This window comes from Acinonyx jubatus, chromosome A1 (assembly GCF_027475565.1).
Source record: "Acinonyx jubatus isolate Ajub_Pintada_27869175 chromosome A1, VMU_Ajub_asm_v1.0, whole genome shotgun sequence".
NCBI classification, from domain to species: domain Eukaryota; kingdom Metazoa; phylum Chordata; class Mammalia; order Carnivora; family Felidae; genus Acinonyx; species Acinonyx jubatus.
Genome location: NC_069380.1, coordinates 138101813 through 138128442, shown reverse-complemented (window position 1 = coordinate 138128442; position 26630 = coordinate 138101813). Strand labels below are relative to the sequence as shown.

Genomic DNA, 26630 nt, shown 5'->3' with positions numbered 1-26630 from the left:
CCCAAAATAATCTTTAGAACTCTACTTTAGAACATGCACATTTTGGGGGCGCCTGGGTGGCTCAGTCGGTTGAATGTCTCACTTCGGCTCAGGTCATGATCTCACAGTCCATGAGTTCGAGCCCCGTGTCGGGCTCTGTGCTGACAGCTCGGAGCCTGGAGCCTGCTTTCAATTCTGTGTCTCCCTCTCTCTCTGCCCCTCCCCCACTCATGCTCTGTCTCTCTCTCTCTCTGTCAAAAATAAATAAAAACATTTAAAAATTAAAAAAAAAGAACATGCACATTAAAAAAAAATATAAATATATGCTAAATGTTTATATAATCAGATTTTAATCCCTTAATCTAATTCTTCAATCTAAAAATTCACTTGTATTATATAACCTTCACAGGTAAGCAAGATACATCGGCCTCTGGAGGACACCATAATTTTACTTAGACAAGGGAAATGAATTCCATGCTTTGGTTTCCTCGTGGACATATTTTTTTTTTTAATTTCTAATCTAGTATTTATTGGAAATGCTTTTTTCTTCCTGACCATGCCTCAAATGTGTGGGAGTCAAAGTAGACTCTGAAATTCACTTATTTAAGAAGAGATTAGAACCATATAGCCTTTACTGAAAGGCTTGAAGCTAAGAATAATAGCAACCTAGTTTTGGGACTTAAAATCTGGATTCTCACTATGTGACTACCATTTTTAAAACGTTAAAATAAAGTATTCATCACTATTAAAGTTAAGAACTTAAATTTCTGAGATTTCAAAACTTTAAACCATAATAGCTTTAGCATATTTGTAAAACTTTGTCAGTTAATATTTTTGCCAAAACTACATTCCCAATGCCAATAAGTTATTATAGTTAATTCTGATCCTCTTATTAAATCTGCCTATAGTATACAGCCTTATGAAAACTGGTCATATGTTGACAGTAGCTTCTAGCATATGAATTATTCATTTCTATAATGCCAAATATATTAAGAAGCAAAATTTAATCTACAAATGAAATATACATTTCTTGATGCTACTAACTTACCTTTAAAAATACTTCATAGATGCTAGGAAAATAAAGAAAAAGGTACAACAAATAAATACTATAATATGTAATTAAATGACTTACTTCTTAACAAATAGAACACAGCAAAAGGGATGGGATATCATATACAAAAATGGGTTATAAAAAAAATGTGACTTCCATCTTGAATGCTCTCATTCTCAACCTGGATTACCCACTCTGGGGAAGTCAGCTGATTTCTGAGGCAGCTCTGACAGGTCATGTAAGTGAGCTTGGAAGTGGAACCTTTTCCAGTTGTCTTCAGATAAGACTGCAGCCCTAGACAACAGCTTGACTGCAACCTCATGATCCAGAGACATCCAGTTAAAGCCATGTTGGGATCCTTGATCCACCAAAACTGTGAGATAATAAATTTATAGTTGACTCTCAAATTCTGTAATTATCTCATTATGGATTAGCACTGGTACATAGATCAAAGTGTAAGTAACACTGCTACGAAAAAGTTGTATCTTAAAGATTAGTAATGTTTCATTTGAATAAAAGTGAATAATCTAAATATACTAATAAATGGATCAAGTGAATAACTTCTATGCCAAATACCTTTTTCTCCTGGAATTTGTGCAAGAAAAAATAAGACAGTGTTTCTTTGCAGCACTTAGTACAACCAAAATATAAATTTTAAGAGGGCAAAACCTGGTATAGTGGTAGGCCACTGAGCCTGTTACTTAATAACTATATGCTGAATGAATGAATGATGGGCAGGTTAATATACAGAACAGAATATGCTAACCACTCAGTTAAGTCTTTTTAAATGCAGTAATATAAAAAGTAATATTTGGATCTTACAGTGTTTTACATGTATAATCCTATTTAAGAGATGAGGAAACTGAGGTGTAGACTTACATGTACCTTAGATAAGGTCAAACAGTTAATAATTGGTAGATTTGAGACTATATTTCAGGTCTAGTATCAAAACATTCACACTTAGCCATTACATTATAAATACAAAGAAGGTAAAACAAAATTATTGAAATCTTATCAAAAAGAAGGAACACAGAGGTGCCTGGGTGGCTTAGTTGGTTATACATCCAACTTCAGCTCAGATCATGATCTCACGGTTCATGAGTTCAGTCCCCATGCAGGGCTCTGTGCTGACAGCTCAGAGCCTGGAGCCTGCTTTGGCTTCTGTGTCTCCCTCTCCCTCTGCCCCTCCCCTGCTCCTCTCTCTCTCTCTCAAAAATAAATATTCAAAAAAAAAAAAAAAAAGGAACAAGGGTGCTTGGGTGGCTCAGTCAGTTGAGCGTCCACCTCTTGATTTTGGCTCTGGTCATGACCCCAGAGTCACGGGATCAAGCCCCGGGTCAGGCTCCATGCTTAGCATGGAGCCTGCTTAAGATTCTCCCTGACTCTGCTCCTCTCCCCTGCTCGCTTTCCTTCCCTCTAAAATTGAAAAAAAAGGGGGGGGGGGGAAGGACAGGTTTTTTATAGATTTCATGGAAGTAATGTGAAAGTGTCATAAATAATAGATAAAATATCATTTATTACTGTAATAGAAAACACAATTTATGGTCTAAACTTATTTTTAAATGACATCATTATTTTGAATACTCTCTAAAAGCCTAAGAAATCTTCAAATGAAGAATATGAAACAAGGAAACTAAAATGAAACTATAAAAATATGATGTCCATTCATACTTTACTAAAATACATTTGGAGATCAACTGCAGATCTTCTTAGTGATCCAAAGTGTAATATCTTCAATAATCATGGCATCTAAAACAAAGAGTTCATTTCTACCATGGATTGCCTTATGTAATAATTTCCGTAAAAATCAATGATCAAAAACGCCCTATATTTCTGCCTATGCATTGCAATGCAGAAAATAAAGGGAAAGCATTACTTATAAGAATTTTCTCTGAAAATGAGAGCTTCCTAAGTCTTGTCTTTGTACAAGTCAAAGTAGCAGCAAAAGTGATTTCTCATTTTCAATATTGTTAATGGTTTCTTCCTTTTTCAAGATGTAGCCAACTTCTCTAAAGCTGGGGTGGGGGGAGGGATAAAAATAGAAAGCATAAAATTCCATAAAGGTTGGCTGCACTAGCTAAAAATACATATGAATAAATGGTAACTAACACTTTCTAACAACTTAACATATGTCAAGCAGGTACTAAGGGCTTAAAAAGCATTCTCTCATTTATTTTTCTCAACTACTTACTAATTTAGGTGTTATCCCAATAAAGTATATATGTTAGTAAAATACATAAGGAGACTGAACTTTAGAGAATTTATGTAATTCATCCATGATCACCAGAGGCGTCCAAGCTGAAATTCAAATCCAAGATTCTGTCTCCAGAGCCTACAATTTTAAAAATGTTTTATCTGAGACCAAGTGAGCAGGAGAGGGGCAGAAAGAGAGAAGGGATGGCGGGGAGAGAGAATCCCAAGAAGGCTCCTCACCATCAGTACAGAGCCTGATGCAGGGCTCGGTCTCATGTACAGTGAGATCATGACCTGAGCCAAGATTAAGAGTTGGACACTCAGCCTCAGGCGCTCCTGCAGAGCCTACATTCCTAATCAGTATGCCAGCAGATTTATTTTATCTTTATTCTTGAAAGGTATTTCCATCAGGTATAGAATTGACAGGCTTTTTTTCTTTCCGTACTTTAAAGATGTAGCTTCACAGTTTTCCAGCCTCCATTATTTGTTAAGATCATGATAGTTCAAATTGTTGTTCTTTCTATGTAATGTGCCTTTTCTGACTGCATTCAAGTTTTTCTCCTAATTTTTGGTTTTCATCAGTTTGGCCATGATGTGTCCAGGCACATCTCTTCCTTCAAAGGACAGAGCTAGACGAGGTTCCTGTATTTTCTGTGAACACTTTCCCTTACGCCTGCCTCTTCATGTGCCCTTTTATTTTTTATTTATTTTAAAAAAACATTTATTTATTCTTGAGGGAGAGAGAAGGAGACACAGAATCCAAAGCAGGCTCCAACCTCCCAGCAGTCAGCACAGAACCCAATGCGGGCTTGAACTCACGAGCCGTAAGATCATGACCTGAGCCGAAGTCGGATGCTTAACCAACTGAGCCACCCAGGTGCCCCTTCATCTGCCGTTTTAAATATCTGAAAGATTTTCTCTCTCCCTTGATATACAGCAGCACTGCCTTCCTCATCTTCTTCCACCCCTATACTGCATATATTTACATTTTTTTTCCTAAAATACCCCGTTAATGAGGAAGGAAAAAAATACTTTCCATGGCTTAAAAAATTCCCAACCCTTTTTTCAAGAATATCACTAACAAAATGTTTACATTACACACCTATTTAACTTCTGTCTACAGTATCATACACTAATGTTAATCACAAAATAGTTTGGGTTCTTATTCCATAAAAAAAAAACTAGCAATAATCAGTAGAAAGAAACAGGGGTATTTTTGGAAAAGGCCTTCATCTCTGGAATTTACTAGCATTTCTTCACTTGACACATCTTTTCACATGTCTGCTTCAGGGCAAAAGTAAATATTACTACATGGAGGGCACTGATCCTCTTGACTTCACTTTGGTTTTTGATAATTCTCTCAGATCATGATTTATAAAGTGTGGTTCTATCATTAAATGCTTGTTATGGTGGGATGCCATAATAGCCATGCTTTTCTTATGTATAAAAATTAACTATTCTCAATGGGAAAATATTATAAACTTTATAAATGATTTTTTTATATATCAAATTTTATACTTTATACATCTATTTTTTAATGCAAAAATTCACTGGATTGGATAAAGATAAATGAACTAATTTAACAATATGTACTTTGATTTTTAAGATGAATGCCTCATTTGGTCAAATTATTATTATTTTGGAATTACAATGGTTAACACTTTCACTTGAGATAGGAGAAAGAAATACAAACTAGTTTGTGTTTAGTTATAATATAAATTAAGGAACAAAGTTATATTAACCTCTAGTATACAAGGATCTGTTAGACCCAGCTTCAGTTTTTGAATTTCTTCTTTGAAATTTATTATCAGCACTGGTATTTCCTATCTTCCAAAGAAAAAGAACTTAGAAACCTTCTGAAGAACAAAATACTCATTTTTTAACACAATAAAGTTCACTTGATGCTTTTATAAACTGAAGATACATTATAGTGATCCCTTTAGAAATGGAAAATGCATTATGTTATTTTAGGGATCTTATTTTCCTGTATCTTGAGTATTTTGCTACTTCATTATCCTAGGAATTATTTAATCATTATTCACAACTTATGCTAAAAGATAAAATCATAAGAAAATGAAATAATGGAATCACCTAGAGATGACCTGGTAGTGAAATAAATCATCACTATAACAGCATACTTCAGTTTTCTAATTGTGTTGCCCACTATATTATATCTTTGAAAGAAAGCGTAAGAGAAGTACAGAGACACCATTTTTGCAAGAGGGAGAGGGAGGTAGAAACTTTCACTGATGAAAGCTTTTAATAAAAGCTAAACATAGTTGAAAGTTCTGAATTTTACATTTTCTGCCCATACTGAGCACAATTATTAGACAAATCAAAAGATGAATGCAAAGAAACTAACAGCACTCTAGACTATGATGATGCTGAAATTGCTCATTATTTTGCTTGACTGATGCAAGCAAAATTTCAGATCATGAATTTTCAGATTACTCAAATAGATATTTTCTCAAACTTAAGACTCAATGAGTAAACAACTTTTTTAATTTTTATTTTATTTAAATTTTTTTAGTTCTTAATCTGAGTTTAATTATTAATTATTGTTACAATTGATCCAACAATAATACATTTCTTGCTTCTGTGTAGGTTTAACTTTTTTTTTAATATAATTTATTGTCAAATTGGCCTACATACAGCCTGTAAAGTGTGCTCTCGTTTTTTGGGGTGATTCCCGTTGTTCATCGCTTACATGCAACACCCAGTGCTCATCCCAACAAGTGCCCTTCTCAATGCCCATCATCCATTTTCCCCCTCCTCTACCCCCTCTGATCCACCCTCAGTTTGTTCTCTGTATTTAAGAGTCTCTTATGGTTTGCCTCCCTCTCTCTCTGTTTGTAACTATTTTTCCCCCTCCCTTCTCCCATGGTCTTCTGTTAAGTTTCTCAAGATCCACATATGAGTGAAACCATGGTATCTGTCCTTCTCTGACTGACTTATTTCACTCAGCATACCTTCCAGTTTCATCCATGTTGCTATAAATGGCATGATTTCATTATTTCTCATTGCCAAATAGTATTCCATATAAACCACATCTTCTTTATCCATTCATCAGTTGATGGACATTTAGGCTCTTTCCATAATTTGGCTATTTTTGAAAGTGATGCTATAAACATTGGGGTACATGTGCCCCTATGAATCAGCACTCCTGTATCCCTTGGATAAATTCCTAATAGTGCTATTGCTGGGTGGTAGGGTAGTTTTATTTTTAATTTTTTGAGGAATCTTCACACTGTTTTCCAGAGCAGCTGCACCAGTTTGGAAAAAAAAAAAAAGTATTGTTTATTTTTGAGAGCGACAGACACATAGTGTGAGCATGGGAGGGGCAGAGAGAGAGGGAGACACAGAATCTGAAGCAGGCTCCAGGCTCTGACCTATCAGCACAGAGCCTGATGCAGGGCTCGAACCCATGTAACTGAGAGATCATGACCTGAGCAGAAGTTGGACACTTAACCAAGTGAGCCACCCAGGTGCCCCAGCAATGAATTTTTAAGAAAAGCAAATATGGCATTCCTATCCAGTTAGTCATCCAACGGGAAGGTCTTCATCACACAGTATTATGCAACAAGAATTTGGAATATCCCAACTTGCTAATAGGACTATGGCAGTGTTCTTTCATCCTTTATGGTATTTGTGCACTAAAAGTTATTTAACACAGTTTATAAGTCAACAAATGACTAAGCTAGATGTGTATGCAAAGTCAGGAAGGAAATAGATGAAGGAAATAAATATAGAAATGAAAATCTTATTTGACTTGTACTTCTAAGTAGTGTTTATAAATATAAAAATGAAAATATTTTATAATTATGGAGGAAAGAATATGGATGACTTCCCTCTAAAAAGATTATGAGATGTCAAAGTTTTCAACAGTTATTGAAAAAGTTTCAAATGTTATTACATTTTGATATTATAAGCCCACGATAAAGAATCAAACATAATGATAAGCTAGAATCAATTTAAAGATGCATATAATATCTGGAATCTTTATTTATAGGATGCATAGTTCCCAGGATTGTATATAGACATTGATGAGCAGCTACTTGCTTTCAAAGGACATTCATTACTCATTTCAGGAAAATATGGAATAAAAATTTGTTTACTAGGTCTCAATATTTATTACAATTCCTAATAAAGTTACTGTCCACTATCCCTTGCTTGTTACTTCTCAAAATTACTCAAAAATATAAAAAAATATGATGACACCCATGACTATTTTTCCTGATATACTAAGAGTTAAAGCAATATATAATTCCTTTATCAACATTAGACAAAAGGATGATTGTAAATTAGATCACTTAAATTATTTATGGATAATTAAGACACAGACCGGCTGGGGCACCTGTGTGGCTCAGTCAGCTGAGATTCAGACTTTGGCTCAGGTCAATCTCACGGTTCACAGGATTGAACCCTGCATCTGGCTCTTCGCTGACAACATAGAGCCTGTCCACCTCCCTCTCTCTGTCGCTCCCTGGCTCTCTCTCTCAAAAATAAACAAACATTAAAAAAAAAAAAACTTAAAACAGACTTGCTAGCATACCTCTTTAGTCATGATAGAAAAAAAATTGAAAACTGCCTACATAATACACCACTGCAGCTTAAAAATGTGTGTGGATGAATTTTCTTCAAAAGAAAAATTTCAAACTAAAGAAAAACTATGCAACAAACTAGGATGTAATTGGGCTCTAATAGATACTCAAATGTTTAATCATTTCAGGATAATAGTTGTCTTTGTTTTTGGGTTTTTTTTAGTCTAAAATCAATTTTATATATATTGAAAGTATATTATAAGTCTCTGAGTTTCAAAGTCTGAGCTAGACTATTAATTACCTTGACTTTGGTCAACTTATTTAACTTCTATGAACATTAATTTCTTTATATGTAAAATAAGAATGTGTACTTTGCAAGATTTTTGTGAATACTAGATGTAATAGATGTAAAACAACGTCTAACATTGAGTAGGTTCTTAACAAATGATACTTGTTCCTTAAAAAGCTATGATGGAATTTGGTTCTTTAGTCTCTCATTAATTTTAACTTGTTAGTTACTTTTCTTCTCAGCCTTGTTAATTGTGGTTCCTACAGCTTCCCTTTAATCATCAACCACCTAAACTTCATTCATCTTTAAATATTTAGTGAACATTATGTGATAAGCAATTTAAATCTTTACTTGCTCTTTAATAATATGGTCACTATTAAAACCAAATCAATATCTTTATACACTTAAGTATTGCCTGTATTCCTAGACAGTAAAATGCTAGAAAACAATGAATCCATGGAATATGTGGTATATATCTCTTATTTTTAAAGCATCCCAATCAGGATCATCATAGAGCAGGTCTTAATACCTTAAATGAGGATGAAGATAAGCTGTATGTTCATAAACTGTACCACCACAACAACATGTATAGTTATATAACAGTATTTTTCAGCTTACTTGACTAAGGAGAAGAGGATCTGAAATTACAGTAAAAGTGAAACAATGAAAGGGCTGGGGAGAAAAACAGGAAGCAAAACACATTTACAAAATAACTATCATGAGGATCCTACAAATATTTAAAAATACCATACTGCTTAAATAGTCTGACTTTAACAAAAGAATTTCTCAATGTAACAGGAAAAGAGGTTAAAAGTTAGAGAGTCAAAAGCTTGAGGGTAAAAAACAAAATGTGTACATGGAGAGAGTGGATATTAATAGCACTGTTCATCCATAATAGATGCATACTGTGTACTTTTTAAAGGATTTTTTACTGTTATAGTGAAACCCATGAAATACCAAATACCCCTGACAAGTTTTTATCCCACAAAACCAAACAGATGTAAAATAAAAGATAAAGGAATACAATTTCAATTTTATTCAACAGTAAGAATGAATATTTCTGCTTGGAACATGCCTGGCTTGGCTCTCCTCTGTACAACAGGAAATGAGATAAAAGGGTAGCCCTACATGCCCTTTGAAATTCTGTTTCTGAAATCCCTGTCTTATTGCCAAGTATTAGAACTTTCTATGGGATATGACATATTCCTAAGTAAGTGCATGCAATGCATTAAGGTTATCAGTTGAGTACACCCCCACCCTATACAGTTGTCCTTGAGTTGAAAATCAATATACAAGGGAGTCCAAGACATATTTACAAAGTCACCTTAGGGATCAGAGTAACAGAATAAGACCTAGCTGTATACGTATAATATAATAATAATAATTGATGTTAATAAAAGTCTTTTGACCCAAACAGAGTGTGGGTTAAGCAAGAAAAGTAAGCATTGACAGTGCCTGTGCTCTGTATCAGGGATAACTTAACTTACTGCTACTAATCATTTAGAATCATAATTATTCCCCTTGGAGGAAAACAAAAATATGAGATTAAGATGTAGGAAGAAAACATCAAGCCTCTTATTTGAGACCAGGATACAAAGAGCAATCACAAGGCCGGAAAAAATGTGAGAGGATTAGGGGCTCTTGGGATACTGGGGCAGGAAACAAGAGTGAAGTAAAAATTAAGAGTAGGTATAACATAAGCTTCCTTTCCTTTTTCCTATGAGTCAATTAAAAGAGGATGGAAGGTTCCATTACAGATTTTTTCTCCTAGCTTCTCACTCTTTCTCACCTATTCCTTCCTCTGCTTTTCCCATCACTGCTGCCAATGACTGCTATGGTAGAGAAGTAATACAAGAGGGAAAATATTAACAGACAGTAGTAAAACACAACACATATAAACAATGGTAATGCAAGGGAAGGGGAGAAATAAGGAGAAAAAAATAGTATCAGCATATGCAGCAAGAAGAGAGAAATTCTGCAGCTGGCTGGCTGTGAAGACCCTTCATATGGAAAGAGTGCACATAATCTGGTCAGATTAATTACAAGTTTTTTATTCAACTAGATTTTATGGTCAATTTTTGGTCTTTTTCTTTCATCAAGTGCAAAAATTTGTTCTACTATTCAAAAAATCTGATAGATCTTGTGAAAATGTGTTAAGGAAGCATAATTCAAACTTGGGATTCATGAAGCCATGAAGGGAAGACTAACACCCACATACCACTTGTGGAAGCTTGCATAGTCCACCAGGAAGATTTCCCCCTTGTCCACCAATAGCAAGATGCCCTCTTCAAAAAAATCACCCAAGCATTCTGTCCACACTGCTCCTGGGCACTTTAAATTATCTAAAGGACTATCTGAGGTCTTCTAAACGGGCTGTACTCAGCTACCCACCCATCTCATGAACACAAATATATCTTGGTAATGATTTGCAGGTTTTCCCACTGGTTTGAAGCCTTTCCATGTAGACAAGCTACTACTTCTTCAGTAGCTAATATCCTATTGGGAAAAAATCATCCCTATTTGGGGAACCCTACCTGAGCTCCACAGTGACTGGGAAACCCATTATGCTGGTCAAATATTACAGCAAGTCTATGCTGTTTGGCCAGTTCTACAGCATTTTCACTGCTATCATCCTCATTGTTCAGAACCAGTCACACCAACCAACTGCATCATCAAAACTCAACCGGCAAAATTTGTGGAAACCCTCCAACTAACTACCGTGGCCAAAAGTAGCACTGATGGTCCTTCTAACGCTCAGATCCACTCCCTTTGGAACTCATAAGCTCTCACCCTTTGAGATAATTACTGGATGCTCTATACCCCTAGCTTCCATCTCTTTTGACCTGCACCTAATAAAAGGAGCTATACTTAACGTTGCAAAGGCCTAATTACATCCCTCAAAAATAATCATGCTCTAGTTGAACAGTCTTTTCACATCACATTCTTGGGAGATGAAAACTTCAAACACCACACAATGCAACCTGAGGATTTCATTTCTTGGAATAGACATCTCCAAAAAGACTCTCTTCAACCACACTGAAAAGGTCCTTATCAAGTGTTATGAGCCAATCCATGTACCACTTAACTACAAGGAACTGACTCCTGAATTTATAAGTCTCATCTAAAGATAGCCCAAACGCTGACCGGAATTGCCATCCACTGCTGACCTCAAATTAAAGATTTCCAGGAAATATGGGGCAGCTGGGCAGTTCAGTTGGTTGAGCGTCCAACTCTGGCTTTCACCTCAGGTCAAATACCTAGGGTTTGGGGATGGAGCCCTACGTGGGGCTCCATGCTGACAGCACAGAGCCTGCTTGAGATTCTGTCTCTCTGTTCCTCTGCCCCTCTCCCCTGCTCACTCTGTTTCTCAAAATAAACTTAAAAAAAAATTTAAAGATTTCTAGGAAATGAAACACAGGATACTGAAGCAGACAGCTTCCCCAAGATGACAGGATCGGGCCTGTATATTCTCTCCTTTCTGCTTTTTCTCATTTCATTTTCTCCTTTATCTATCCTAATGAGATGATGCCCTCATTCGTATTTCCCAATCCCTCAAAAAAAGGGGAAACCTTTCTGACTGTTGGACCTGTCCATGAGACTTGCAACCCTTTAGTCTTCCTCAGAGCAAACTTTTCCTTCATCTCCAGTGTGACCACTAACTATACCCACACCCCTCTAGATATTAGAGGGTCAAACTTCTACAACCAGGTTTTCCTGTGCTTTGCTTTGAGCTGTCTGCTATCCTAGCTCTCGATGCAACTAATCACATGGTTCCCTGTTCTTTCTACTACTACAGGTCGGCTCACTATAACAAAACAACCCCCCTCTGCACACCCTTCAAGAATAAAATCCATAGGGGCATCTGGGTGGTTCAGTCAGTTAAGCACCTGACTTCGGCCCAGGTCATGATCTCACAGTTCGTGAGTTTGATCCTCATGTCGGGCTCTGGGCTGACAGCTCAGAGCCTGAAGCCTGCTTTGGCTTCTGTGTCTCCCTCTCTCTCTGCCCCTCCCCTGCTCTCTCTCTCTCTCTCTGAAATAAATAAACATTAAAAGACAAAAAAAAGAATAAAGTTCACAGAAAAGGACAGTTTCTCCCTAATTGTTCCCCAACCACCACTGACCCTTGGTTCAAAGGTCCAATTGAATAATCCCAGCTAATGGCATTAATTAATAATCAAACCCTAGCAAAAGTCTTATGTGCACCACCTGGTTTTATCTGTCTGTGGCAAGTGGACCACTCAACGGGCCAAAATACATAGTTGGCAGATTGGAGGCTTACTAACTAGCCCACAGACATCCACAATAAAAATGAAGCCTTCCATTGGTCCTCCTACTGGTCTTCTCCATCAAACCTTCATTGTTGCCTTACATGGGAACTCCCAGGAGGTATACATTATTCTGGATTTGCCTCCATCATAAGGGCACTTATCCCATTGGTGGCTGTTCATGCCTGTGAATAAATGATTAAGAATCTCTCTCTGTAACTGGGAAAACTTGCTGATTCCACCAGTAAGGCAGTAGCAGTCCAACAACGATCACTTTACTTGTTGGCTAAAATAGTTTTGGATAATTGCATAGACCTTGATTACTTACTTGCCAAACAAGATGTTTATGAAATAGCAAACACCACAGGTTGCACCTAAATTCCTCTGGAGAAGTAAAATCCCAGGTTCATAAAATTACAGAACAAGCATACTGACTACAACAAATTCCACCTCACCATCTATGGCCCTTTGATCTCTTTAGCTGGCTATCTTCAGGTCTGGGCTCCTGGTTTAGAACTAATATACAAACTAGGGTCATTATTCTTATTTATTTTGTAAAATCATTTTTAGATTATATACTGTAGCCTACCAAACCTTTGTAGAAATGGTATACTCCAAAGAGTGATGCTGGTTCAGCATTTCAAGATGATCTCCAACAGATACAACCTAATAAGATACAGACTTTAAATGGGAAATGCCTGAGAGTTCTCCCTCTTACCTCTAGTCACTCAAAAGTGGCCTCAAAGGTTTCCAATCTGCAGACATGACACCCAGAAAAGGTCCTTCCTGGCAGTGATGGACAAAAATGACTCTAATAAGGAAGAAATGGCCCAACTCTTGATCAGCAATGCTTTTAAAGAAAATTCTTTATCAAATGGGGGAAATGTGAAAATACATTAAGGAAACCTAAAGTAAAATTGGAGTTGGGAAGTCATGGAGAGAGGACTCTCACAAACTCATCACTCATCATAGCTTGCATAGTCCAGCAGGAAGACAGAAGATGGCCTTTTGCTGTCAACAGTAAGCTGCCTTCCCCTGCATCCAATGAGAAGCCACCACCACTTCAAACTCTCATTTCCCCCAATGAACTTTTGTAGAAAATAACCCCTCCCAACTTCCTCCTTTCCTTTATAAATGGAAGCTCTTCTCTGTTCTCTGAAGTTGCCTATGGTTCCCCATGGTTTGTCACAAACTACAATTTCTCTGCTATTCTTGAATAAACTCAATTTTGCTGGCTGAATTACTTACCTTTTTCTTTTAGAAAATTGACAGTCCTTTAAAGTTCATTCATAGACTAGTATACTTGGGTTGCTTACACTAGATACAAATGTACCTGTTATGATCTGGGTCTAACTGGAAAACTGTTAACTTGGAAGATATGCACGCCAGATGTTGATTATAGATAGGTAAAATACAATCTTTTTTTGCACCAAGAGAAAAGATTAAGATACAAAGGGGAGCAACCACTTCAGTATTCCTATATTCACTTTACACACTTAGTATATCCACTTTTGTGAATACACCTGCAAGGATATTTTACAATAATTCTGTACAATATCACAAAAGATGAAAACATGCAAATTTCTTATAGCCCTTTACATTTCTGAAACTAGTGTTTACTTGTTCAGAAATGGACATAGAGAGGCGCCTGGGTGGCTCAGTGGGTTAAGTATCGGACTCTTGATTTTGGCTCAGGTCACGATTTCATGTTCATGGGTTCAAGCCCTGCATTGGTCTCTGTGCTGTCAGCATGGAGCCTGCTTGGGATTTTCTTCCCCCCACCACCCCCGGCCTCTCCCCCACTTGCTCTCTCAAAAAAAAAAAAGGGGGGGGGCGCCTGGGTGGCTCAGTCGGTTAAGTGTCCGACTTTGACTCAGGTCATGATCTTGCGGTCTGTGAGTTCGAGCCCCGCGTCGGGCTCTGTGCTGGCAGCTCAGAGCCTGGAGCTTGTTTCAGATTCTGTGTCTCCCTCTCTCTCTGACCCTCCCCCGTTCATGCTCTGTCTCTCTCTGTTTCAAAAATAAATAAACGTTAAAAAAATTTTTTTTATATAAAAGAAAAAGGACATAGACGCATTTACTACCATAAAAATGAATATCCATTTTGAAAAACATGCAAATATCCATTTACAAATGTATTTAACAGCATAATAGTTGGGAATATATATAGTAATAAACAGCAACTAGTTAAACTAATGTCATTTATTAAGTTAGTATAAACATGCATCCAAAATCATGATTATTAAGGATGGCCAGCTAGGATTCACACTCAGGAACTGTCTGCTTGCTCACCCTGAACTAGCATGAATCACCATAGTGGCACAAACTACATGGTTCTTGAACAGTCCTGACAGGAACATTGAGAAGCTAATATGATCAATTAGTATTCAAAACATGAAAAAAAAAATGCATTTAAAGGAACAACCAGTTCTGGTTAAATTGGAAAGGCAAAGAGACTTGAAGAGTAGCTTTTATTTCTAAACTTGCATTTAGGGGACATGCTGAATGTCAGAAACACAGTAACAAGTCATAAAAGATCTATCAATTTATATTATTTTATTTATTTATTTTTAAAAAGTTTATTTTGAGAGAGTGTGAGCGACACAGAGGCGGGGGGTGGGGGGGGGGAGAGAGAGAGAGAGAGAGAGAGAGAGAGAGAGAGAGAGGAAGGGAGGGAGAGAGAATGAATCCCACACAGGCTCTGAGCTGTCAGCAGAGTCCAAAGTGGGGTTCGATCTCACCAACTGTGTGTTCATGACGTGAGCGGCAACCAAGAGGCCAGAGGCTTAACAGCTTAACCCACAGAGCCACCTAGGTGCCACTATATTATTTTAAATGTGACAAGATTCATTACATAACTTACATGATAACTTCGTATAAGATCAGCAAATAAGGACAATCTTTTTTTCTTTAAAATTCCAAATAGCTATTGTTTTAACTAAAAAGACCTGGGGTAAGTGGCCTACAGAGATGCAGGATTAGAAAACAGGATTAAAGAAGAGAGTTTGTCATTGCCAGTCTGTCATTTACCTTCTCTTAAATAGTATTCAGCTATTAAAGTTACATGTGTACCTTTCTTACCTTGTTTTCTGTTATAATCTCCTTAAAGGAAAAGCCCCCATGCCCCTCTTTTTTAACTTTTTACTATCTTAAAATCACCCATAGTATCCTGCACATTGTATGTTTGTTAAATTAAATTATTAACTGGAAGATGGGATATAATACCTGAATTATATCGAATGAATGCCTTATATATGCTGAGCACTATTCTAGGGACTAAAGATAGAAAATAGTTATGAAAAAAATGGATGAAAAAAAATTTTAATTCCTGTCCCCACAGAACTCACCTTCTAGTGGAACAAAATAATATATTCAGTCTAATACATCCATTTAAACATTTATCATGTGCTATGCCCTTGAATAGAAATAATATGTTTGGTGTTCAACAATGGGACTTTCATACATGTTAAATGATTTATTTCTCAGAATGCCCCTTCTCCCACTCCTATAGTTACAAACAGACTACTACAGTGAAACAATTTCCTACTGAATAAAGTGGGAACCTCAGAGATGTAAGTGATTATGGTTGCAACCACACAAAACTTAGAAATGCCAAAATATGATAAAAAGTTCAATTTCAATATAAACATATTCTATGCTCTCATGATTCTAAGTTGCATTATGAAGTAGATTTCTCAAATTCACAATCATTCCCTTAAGACTAATGTCCTTTTAAAACTCAGAGCTTAAGGGGCCTCTGGGTGGCTCAGTTGGTAGAGCAACCGATTCTTAATTTCAGCTCAGGTCATGATCCCAAGGCTGTGGGGTCCGGCTGAGCACTGAGCGTGGAGCCTGCTTGGGATTCCCTCCCTCTCTCTCTCTCTCTTCCCCACTTCCCCCCTAGCTCGCCCTCCCTCTCTCTAAAATAAAAATAAACAAAATGAAAATAAAACCTAGAGCTTTAAAGAATCAAATATTACATCTAACCATATGTATTAGGTAATCAAAAGAGAAAACAAAACTTAATTGCTACAGTATTCAAAATTCTAAAGACATAATTTAGTAATTCAATAAAGAGGAAAATATGCTACATGGATTTTTTCTCTTTTGAATGACAACCTTGGGATTTTGTGTTAATTAACAGGTTGTCAAAGTATTTTCTAAAGCGTTATCTCAAGGTTTTATTCATCTGAATGGCTGTTAATAAGGATTACTTGATTTTACAATGGAAAAACAATCTGTAACCTATTTACAACAGACTCAGCATCTATAAGCATCAGGCAAATGAAAAGATACCACAGGTCCTTCTCAGACAATTCCTATCATTCTGGTTTTTCCCAAAGATCCCAGTTAGTTGGCCTCTATTCTACCAGAGTTATTTCTGGCCACTGTAACTTTTCCCCTAGACTCAAAATTTCACTCCCATCCTCAGTCCCTGCAGCCCGCAGGTACTCTTAAGGTTTAGTAATGAATTTTGTTGTTGGCAATCATTAGGAAATTGACAAGACGTAAAGAACTGAAGCTACAAAATTAAAGATCTCACAATAAAAATTATCCTTATAATTTATGTAAAAATAGACCAAGATCTATTATATCTTCTTTTGGTCTTCCTAATTCTAGCCTTAGGAAAAAAAAATTTTTTTTTTTTTTTAATTTTAGAGAGAGAACGCGTGAACAGAGGAAAGGGGCGGGGGGGGGGGGGAGAGGGAGAGAGGGAGAGAGAGGGAGAGAATGAATCTTGAGTAGGCTCCACCCTCAGTACCAGCCCAACCGGGGAGGAGGGGTGGGTGGCTGGATCCCATAAGCCTGGGATCAATCAGTACCTGAGCCAAAAGCAGGAGGCGGACACTCAACAGACTGAGCCACCCAGGCACCCCTTCAATTCTAGTCCTATTTTGTCTAATCTCTTATTATTCAATAAGACTACTGCATTTTGGTTTTTCTCGTAAAGTTTCTACTCTACAACCTTCCCTACGTCTCAGACAGAGATAGGTCCGTAGAGATGGTTAACCTGGCTCTCAGGAAGATACTTATTTAAAACTTAAACTCCAGGCTATCATTTCACATTCTCATTTTACTTTTAAAATTCCACAAACTTCATTTATTCTTTGATATCTTCAACTTACTTTCCACAAAAAGGACACTCTGTAAATCTAATAATGCGAAGTACTTGCTCACGTTAGAAGTGACTGAAAATTCTTCCTTCAAAGGCGGGAAACGTCAAGCGCTAAGTTTAACTTCTCAAGAGCAAGATGAAAGACCGTCAAAATTTGCAGGGGGGTGGGGTTGGCAGAATGAAACCTCTTTCTCACTAGAAAGGTCGCAAACCCCTGGTCCGTGGTTGAAGCAGAAGAGCCCCGCACATCCCCACCCAGGAAAGCGGCTCGATACTCCCCGGCTTCCAGGAAACCGCCATGGAAGGCAGGCCCGGCATCCTCAGCGGAGAGTTATCTCACGTCCGGGCCCGCAAGCTCAGCAGGCTCGTCATAAACACTCTAGGCAGAGATAGAATCGTGGCCGAGGAGGTGGGTCACACAACTGTCAAACGAAGCCCTCCCACCACTCCACCGGTCCCTAAGGATACGAGCCTTGCTGGCGCGGAACACTCACCCGTTACCTCAGGATCGTGACTACAACTCCCAGGCGACTGAACGGCCCAAGGAGCAGCGTCTTTCCCAGAATGCAACAGAACGGAGACCCCACCCCTTCTCCTTTCTCCGCTCCTCCCACCTTTCTACCCGGCGTCACCCGGGAGAACCGGAGGTAGGGTGCGGGAGGGGACCTCCAGCCCTCGGCGTGGTTCGTCAGACGTTGGGAGGGGGACGGGGCGGGGAGCAGGGGGAGAATGGGAGGACGAAGGGGAGGGGAAAGGGGAGGGGAGGGTAAATAGTGGGCCAGGCAGGAAGATGGCGGCGGTAGCGGAGGTGTGAGTGGACCCGTGTCTCTGCAACTGGATTTTCTTTCCCCTTCTTTCCTTTTCCTTCTACGAGATTGGCATTGAGGGGGCTGAGTTCGGGTGGTGGCGCCGGGCGCAGCGCAGGGGTCACGGCGACGGCGGCTGCTGACGGCTGGAAGGGCAGGCTTCCTTCGCCGCTTGTCCTCCTTCCCCGGTCCGCTCGGTGTCAGGCGCGGCGGCGGCGGCGCAGCGGCCGGACTTCGTGCTTCCTCCAGCTCCCCCCGGCGCCGGAGCGGGCACTCTTCCCTTCGCCATCTCCCGACCCTTCACCCCGGCTACTGGGCGCCTCCTCCGGCGCAGCTCAGGGAGCGGGGGCCGGTCTCCCGCTCGGCTGTCGCGCCTCCATGTCGGATAACCAGAGCTGGAACTCGTCGGGCTCGGAGGAGGATCCAGAGACGGAGTCCGGGCCGCCTGTGGAGCGCTGCGGAGTCCTCAGCAAGGTGAGCAGCCCGCGCGTCCGAGGGCCTCCTGCTCAGACTTCACCTGCTGTGAGGCAAGCCGCTGAGGGGATGGGGTGGGGTTGGGCGGGAGTGGTGGACTGTCCCGGGGCGGGGGCTGCGGAATGTGCCTGGGTGCGGGGCTGAGTACTGCTGCAGGAGTGCCCGGGCCGGGGTGAGGGTGGGGGTGGGAGGGAGAAGGGGACTGTCCTGCTCTCCTGCCCTGGGGCTCGGCGGCGGTGGCCAAAGACCGGAGAAAACGCGTCCCAGCCCCGAATTCAGTTTGGGAGCGGCATGCGTATCGTGACTTGGGACTCAGAGCGGCATCTGTCCTGGCCATAGGAGCCCGGGTTGGGCAACAGCAGTGTTCGAATGCCTGGGTTTGGGAGCAGTGCAGATCGGACCTCGCAAACGAGGTTAGTTCGGAGATGGAGAGCAGGGTTGGAGGATTCGCTGAACGCGGCTGTGTAGACAGTTGCCGGAGCAACTGGATATGGTGCGGAAAACTGAGGCGGTAAACTATGCCAAGTTAGATACAGTGAGAGATCTCAGGGAAGGTGACTTTTGTACTTTTCCCCTCATCCTATTCCCCAGTTCAGAAAAGAGCTGTCGACTCGGCACGTGATAGGTACAAGAACTAGTCCAAGTAACTTGGAACAAGTCAGAATAGAGGCCAACCTTTATTTAGTCCAGGAAGAACACTGTTAATAATAAAATATTATTGCAGTCAAAGGGCCAGAGTAAGGAAAACACATCTTACCTTTCCTGAAAATTTTAAATACCGTCTTTCAAAATTTTAGCAAAGCATATAGTTGTAGGACTGTAAGGCCAGTTAATTAAATTCGATCAGGCCCTTTTTGAGATGTTTGATTTTTTTCTTTTGGTAATATATGGGTGTTTGCTTGTTTATTCGTTCAAAGTTTTGCCTAATAAGATGCATATTGCCTTTATTACTTCCTTCTCTCTTCCTGTTAAAGTTTTAGAAATGGCCAGTCCCTCAGCAAGCTGGTCATAAGATAGAAGATCATGTGCAGCCTACTGGCTATTAAGAAACCATGCTGCTTCCAGTATACATACTTTGGCTAAGCATTTGGACATTTCTGTGGACTTGTTTCATATTAGGTTTTTCTGTTGTTTTTAGAAGGCTAATGAGAAAGGCCTTAGGTAAGACAGGAGTCTGTCAGAACTAAGACTTGCCAAGTGTTAACTTCTATTTACATAGAAAAATCATGATGTGTGTTGATATGTGATCATTGGAATTTCAGTGAAAGGCTTTCATTAAAGTGAACCTCCCTAGGGTTTCTTTAGATTAAATGTATCTCGTAATTTAGGAATCTCTCGAACACATTGTGTAGTAGATACGCATTTTCAGGTGGAATTTCAGAAGGAATTTGCTTCTCAATTCTGGTAGATTCATCACTTTTCCCATTAAATGAAAAGCAGACTTCCAAATTAGTACTCTAGTAGTGGTATTTTATAAAACAGGCTGAACTTTTGACCTATTTGATACCACTATTTTGGGGGGGCGGTAGTAGTGACTGGTGAAAAGAGTCCCCAGTACTCTGAGTATTCACTATATACAGAGCAGTATAGTACACATACCTTATGACAAAAAATGGAAAAGTATCTCTTTCATACTTAAATATGGACAAATGTATTTTTTATCACTTCTCTGGTACGTAAATAACTTTGGTATTGCTGTATATGTAGAATTAGCAGGAATATAGGTTTTGGTATTTTTGTTAACAGCTATGAAGGAAATTTCCCTGAAATTTAGTATATGGTTGTATAAAATGATTTCTGGAAGCTTTTTAATCAGGAGTATTTTATATTGAATACATGTTTTAAAATGTAAAGTACTTCTATATTTTGATCCGTTTGTATTCACTTGGTAATTTACACAAGAGTTAGATAGAACTCAGCAACTGTTCTTTTCCTTCAATTGAATAATGTAGGTAAGTCTCTAATTTGTATTGTTTCTTCCCTTCCAAAATTGAGTGGATTTGGAATGGACAGAGGGGATAGCTTATATTAGAAATATACCGGTCCTGGGGCGCCTGGGTGGCTCCGTCGTTTGAGCGTCCGACATCTGCTCAGGTCATGATCTCATGGTTTGTGAGTTCGAGCCCCGCATCAGGCTCTGTGCTGACAGCTCAGAGCCTGGAGCCTCTTCAAATTCTGTGTCTTTCTCTCTCTCTCTCTGCCCCTCCCCCACTTGTGCTCTCTCTCTGTCTCTAAAAAAGAAATAAATAAATGTAAAAATAAATTTTTTTAAAGCAATATACTGGTCCTGGGGTGCCTGAGTGGCTCAGTCGGTTTAGTGTCTGACTTGGGCTTAGGTCATGATCTCACAGTCTGTGGGTTTAAGCCCCATGTCAGGCTCTGTGCTGACAGCTCAGAGCCTGGAGCCTGCTTCAGATTCTGTGTCACCCTCTCTCTCTGCTCTTCCCCCACTCATGCTCTGTCTCTCTGTGTCTCTCAAAAATAAATAAATATTTTAAAAAATTTTAAGAAAAGATATATACTAGTCCAAAGTTTTATTTTGTATATGGTAATTTAAAATACATGGAAATACCTATGAAGCATATTTTCTGTAGAATCACTTCTTAAGCACATAGGTTCCAAAAATACTGGATAGACAATAATTCTAGGTGGTTATAACAATATCAGGGTGGATCATTGATGAGAAAAGATTCATGCCTTAGTGGGAATTGAGAGCAACTAAGCCTGGATAAAATAAATCTCATCTAACTTATTATGAATTCTCTCAATCCTTCAAGGTTTACCTTATCTTCTATTTCCCCACATACCAAACTGTTGGCTGAAATTCTATCCACCTTTAGAGTTTATCTCAAAAACTATTTTTACCATGAAGCCTTTCTTTATTTTGCCAACCATTTCAGATCTCCTTACCTTGGGTTCCCATAGTTATTTTATTTGTAACTTGTTCTGACTCTTACTGTAAATGATTTTTTTTTTCCTCTTGAAATTGTGCTTGCTGAACTCTTGGGAACAGAAATCTTTGATTCTTCTGCTGTGTCTAGCATATTGCTTTGTCTTTGTTAGTTGGGGAAGAGTGAGGAGACGTTATGAGAAACCAAAACTCTACCTTCTAGTTGTGATAGTAGGAGCTAACATTTACTGAGTAAAGGGGCCTGAAGCTTATGTAATTTAATGGGTCCTCTATAAAAAAAAGTATAAAATTATGGTACACAATTGCTGGGGCCCATTCTGTCACTCTGGAAGAGGTCTGTTCTAGTGAACTGCACTGAAGCTTAAGCTTCATTAGCTCTGCATAACTCTGTCTCCAACTGAGAAAATACTTTGTACCTGGCAGTATTCTAAGTCTATTCTTGTTTGATCTTGACAACTTTAAGAGGTAAAGTTTGACAAAGAAACAGTAAGCAATTTGACCACAGTCACACAGTTACCAGCCCTCTAAGGGGCAGTAAGTGGAATGAGGCAGCGTTAAGGTATGCCAGTCTAAATAATTTGTATTACAGACAATGGGGAGTTGTCCACATAAGTTTTGGAGCTGGAGGTTCATTGAGATTAATATGTGAGATAAGTAAGCCTATGTGCTTATGTAAGTTATGAAATAAAATGCAGAAGATATTAGAGGTAAGGTTCTTAAGCCTTTCTAAGAGCCTAGTAACCTGATAATCATTGTATTAATTGAAAATAGAGAAGAAGAGCCAAATGTAAGGGTTTTATATGAAGGAAAGATGAATAGGAGTTGATGACAGGCTATAGACATTGACAAGGAACAGTATCTGTTAAAACTGTAGTAGAGGCATTCATGATTTTTTTCAGCCATTCAAATAATAGGGAAAGGAACTAAAGCACAGAGAAGTTAAATAACTTGTCAAAACTCATCACACAACTAATAGAATCTATCTGATTTTGTATATTCTGTTCTGTCCACATAGTACAGGAGCACTGAGCCAGGTTTGAATATGAATCAGGTTGCACAAATACCAGTATAGCCAAGGAAATAGAAACATAAGGAGGAAAATGCACCTTATAAGAGGAGATGAATTCAATTTTACATGTAACCATCATTAGTTCAACTCATTGTGTAATTTAATGGTAAGTCACAGGGAATTAGAAATAAGGAAATGGTGATTAGAGAGCTCAGAGGAGAGAATGTATTAAATTGCCAACATAGATAAGCTCTTAGGGAGGGGTTGTAATGATGAACCTTAGAAGATTTAAGAGCTGCAATGTCTCAAACATACTGAGTAGGAAATAGAAAAGTAAAGATTTCTCAATGGGTAAAGAGCCTGAGCCAATGCAATATATTTTTAACAATCCATTTTGAATTAGTTTTTGGCAGATAGTTTTGGAATTAGATAGTTTTTGGAATTGTCTTTACGTACATAAAACCCCCAGAGCATTAAAATATGCAAAATCAAGAATTCCCATAGAGGTTACATTTCCACCTTTGCAAGACTATTGATTGTGATCTGTACTGTGCATCAAGACTTTAGCAACACAGAAACCATTTGTAGGTACTAGAAACTGATAATCCAAGTATGTTTTTGAAAACTAGCTTGTTTAATACACAATATATTATTACTCTTGAATTTAAAAAGTAGATATTCAGAGAAACTTGGAAAATGAATGAACTTTTAAATATGTAGCATTGAGTTCTGTGGGGGAAACAGTAGAGTTGATACAGACTTTTAAAGATTAATGATCTTGTATTTTTACTTTGATGTGGTCATAAATATCATATATGTTCATATATTAGTAACTTACAACCAAAGTAGAATTTGGCCATGATTAGCTTCATACTTCTGTTGATTTACAAAGCTTCATGCAGTACTTGGTGTAAGAGAATGAGAGGCTACATAACCAGACTTTTCTGTTGAATATGTTAATTATGGCAGGGACAAAACAATCCAAGTCTCATGAAGTTGCTGAGGAGGGGAGGATGAAGCACACAAATGAAGAGCAGAATTTTTAACTGAAACAGTTTTATTCCTCAAATATTAAATGAAAGAGAATACAATATTTATTTGTAATTTTGTAAAAATTACTGAAAATCATATCTAGAAAATCTCAACTTTTCACTTTCTACAATCATTTTTTTAAACGTTTATTATTTTTGAGAGACAGAGCATAAGAGGGGGAGACACACACACACACACACACACACACACACACACACACACACAGAATCTGAAACAGGCTTTAGGCTCTGAGCTGTCAGCACAGAATATCCTGTTTTATGAAGTGCCAGTTCGTCTTTTGGCAATTTTTTAAAAGTTTAGTTGAGAAAGAGAGCACGTGAGTGGGGAAGGGGCAGAAAGAGGAGAGAGAGAGAGAGAGAGAGAGAGAGAGAGAGAGAGAGAGAGAGAGAATCCCAAGCAGGCTCTGCAGAGAACCCAACACGGGGCTTGAACTCATGGATCGGAGATCATGACCTGAGCTGAGGTCTGACACTCACCTGACTGAGCCACCCAGGTGCCCCATAATCATTTTGTTTATAATTAAGTTAGAGCTTTTCACATTTTGGTTTTAAATTAGATTGTTTCAGAAAGTTTGGATTTCTAAAATACTGACTTTTATATTTTGTTTTTCTTTTCCCTCGCACCCCATCCCCTTACCTCTAGTGGACAAACTACATTCATGGGTGGCAGGATCGTTGGGTAGTTTTGAAAAATAATACTCTGAGTTACTACAAATCTGAAGATGAGACAGAGTACGGCTGCAGAGGATCCATCTGTCTTAGCAAGGCTGTCATCACAGTAAGTTCCTATTCTTCATTCAACAAGTATTTATTGAGCATCAGCTATACACTAGGAACTTGTTTAGGTCCTAGGGATATATCTGTGAACAAAACAAGTAAAGATCTTCGCCTCTGTGGAGCACAAAGTCTAATACTTCTTTCCATAAAGTTGTTTTACAGTGCTTATTACCAGATACTATTACTTTATAAAGATGGGTACTATATATCTAGTTGTTACAGCAAGCCCTTAAACAAGGGATGCAGAAAAAAAAACATTTGAAGACTTCATATCTGATAAGATAATGACAATTACATGGTAGGTTATTGAAAAAGGTAAAGCAGAAAACTAAAAAAAAAATGTATCTTAACATTTTAAAATTTTAACTTAAAATATGCAAATTTATATTCATTTGCCAGCTTTTTGATGTAATGCTAACACCATCTCTTCAAATGTGAAATTGAGAGGAGTGCTTGTAAATATATCCATAATGCATGATTTGCAATTTCCAGTTTTGATTTCTCTAAAGTGAGATAAATGCTTAAAGATAGTTTTGAAAGACCTAAGTATAGGATCTTCTGACTTTTTTATGTTTTCCTTAATATTTTACAGATGTCTCACCTTTGTCTAATTCAATACCTTTTTAAAGAATGACTCACCTTTATTGAGTCATTCTACTTAGTTTGCATTCAACTTAGTTTGCATAGAAACAACCCTCTTTTTGCACTTGTATTCCATAGACTTACCTAATATTAATTAAGTTATGCAAGGATCACAAGTAAACTGGCATAAACAGGTTTGAGAACAACCAACTGATTTGTTAAACATAACTCAACCTGTGAGATCAGAAGTGCCTAAATATATTAAAAATAGCTTACAAGTTGAGAGTAGTCAGTATGCCATTATTTAATAAAAGTAAAAAAAAAGTGTTGGCTAAAACAGGTCTGTTAAATGGAGGTCAGTTAAGGGAACTGTTGTCTTAAAATCCAGAAATGGGTATGTTAAAACTTAATGATAGATTATACTGATACTTTCAAAGAGAATTCACATTATGATAAAATTTATATTGCTTGTAAAAATAAAAAGTATACTTTGAATCTGTGTCGATTTCTAAATCTGACTCAGGTATGTATATGTTACACATTTAAGGGAAATCCTACAGTTTTTTTCTGTTTTTTTTTTTTGGTACATTCTACCCCTCATATATGTTCAAAGTTTGAAAACAAACTTGGTTGAGTGCTGAGTGGGAAAAACCTACAGAGGAATTGTTTGTAAGTATTAAGAATGAAACTACTACTCTCCATTTTTAGGGACAATTTTAAAGAAATATTTTGAACATATAAAAGCTCAGTATTTATTTGACTTGTATGTTGTACATTATGGTGTATTTTGAAGTTGTTTCTAGTTTTGTATTTTGGGGTTTTATTTCCCTTGAGATAGATTATTGTATATGCTAGAGGACAGAACAATGGATAGAAACGTGTTTTACAATCTTGAAATATCCTTCCTCCAGTCTTCCTATCCTTCCTTCTTTTGTATCTTGTCAGATGCTTATTAGCTACTACACTTTGAAAATAAGCTGTTGGTTGATGTGAAAATGGGGAGGAATGAAACTTTATTGTTTACTAAATAATAGTATTCCTAGAGTACTATGCTTGTTTCTGTAGAGTTAAATATAGTTTTGAGTTATGAACTATGGTAATAGTGTGTGGCTTATTGAAGGAAAAAAAATTTTAGTAAATAATTACATTGCATCTCAGAAAAAAAAAAACCCTGTTCTTTGTAGTTTTGTTGTTGTTTTTGTTATACCTATATTTGCCTACAGATCTTTCATTGTGGTATAGGGTCAAAGAAATGGGTGGGAAAATAAACAATTTGAAAGAGATGAGGAAGGAATCTAGTGGTGTTCACTAAGCTAAATAGTGGTAGGGAAGGTTAAAAAGATGAATGAGGCAGCAAATTCTGAGTGGTAGTCTTAGAGACCGTGAAACAAGTGGTAAGGAGAAACACAAGCATTTATATTCCTGAACTCCTTCAACTTTCAGTCTTTTCCTTGACTGTGGGTTCACAGGTTCACTGTTCCATATATCAAGGAAGTTATAAAATACAACTGAATTCTATGAGTTTCTGACAATGAAGTTTACAAATAGAACATGTACTTGAGTTAAATAACAAAAATGTAATAC

The 26630-nt window shown here is 38.0% G+C and overlaps 2 protein-coding genes across 8 annotated transcripts in view; one reads left to right on the top strand and one right to left on the bottom strand.

Moving 5' to 3' along the window:
* Positions 1–18297, bottom strand: part of POLK (DNA polymerase kappa) — a 72529-nt gene extending 54232 nt beyond the window's left edge. For 4 of the 5 annotated variants that reach the window (XM_015072115.3, XM_015072117.3, XM_027039868.2 and 1 more), the window contains exon 1: positions 17930–18297. The gene's annotated coding sequence lies outside the window, so the exon portion shown is untranslated. Of the gene's footprint in view, positions 1–13038; positions 13132–17929 lie in introns of those variants that run through there. The other variant, XM_027039853.2, reaches the window with a different exon arrangement.
* The window catches only part of CERT1 (ceramide transporter 1), a 102472-nt gene continuing 93694 nt past the window's right edge, over positions 17853–26630 (top strand). Inside the window, exons 1-3 of one of the 3 annotated variants that reach the window (XM_027039895.2) lie at positions 17853–18082; positions 18310–18715; positions 24331–24465. In XM_027039895.2, the coding sequence (XP_026895696.1) occupies positions 18000–18082; positions 18310–18715; positions 24331–24465 (624 nt within the window). In that variant the 5' untranslated portion in view covers positions 17853–17999. Of the gene's footprint in view, positions 18083–18239; positions 18716–24330; positions 24466–26630 lie in introns of those variants that run through there. The other 2 variants (XM_027039888.2, XM_027039882.2) reach the window with 2 other exon arrangements.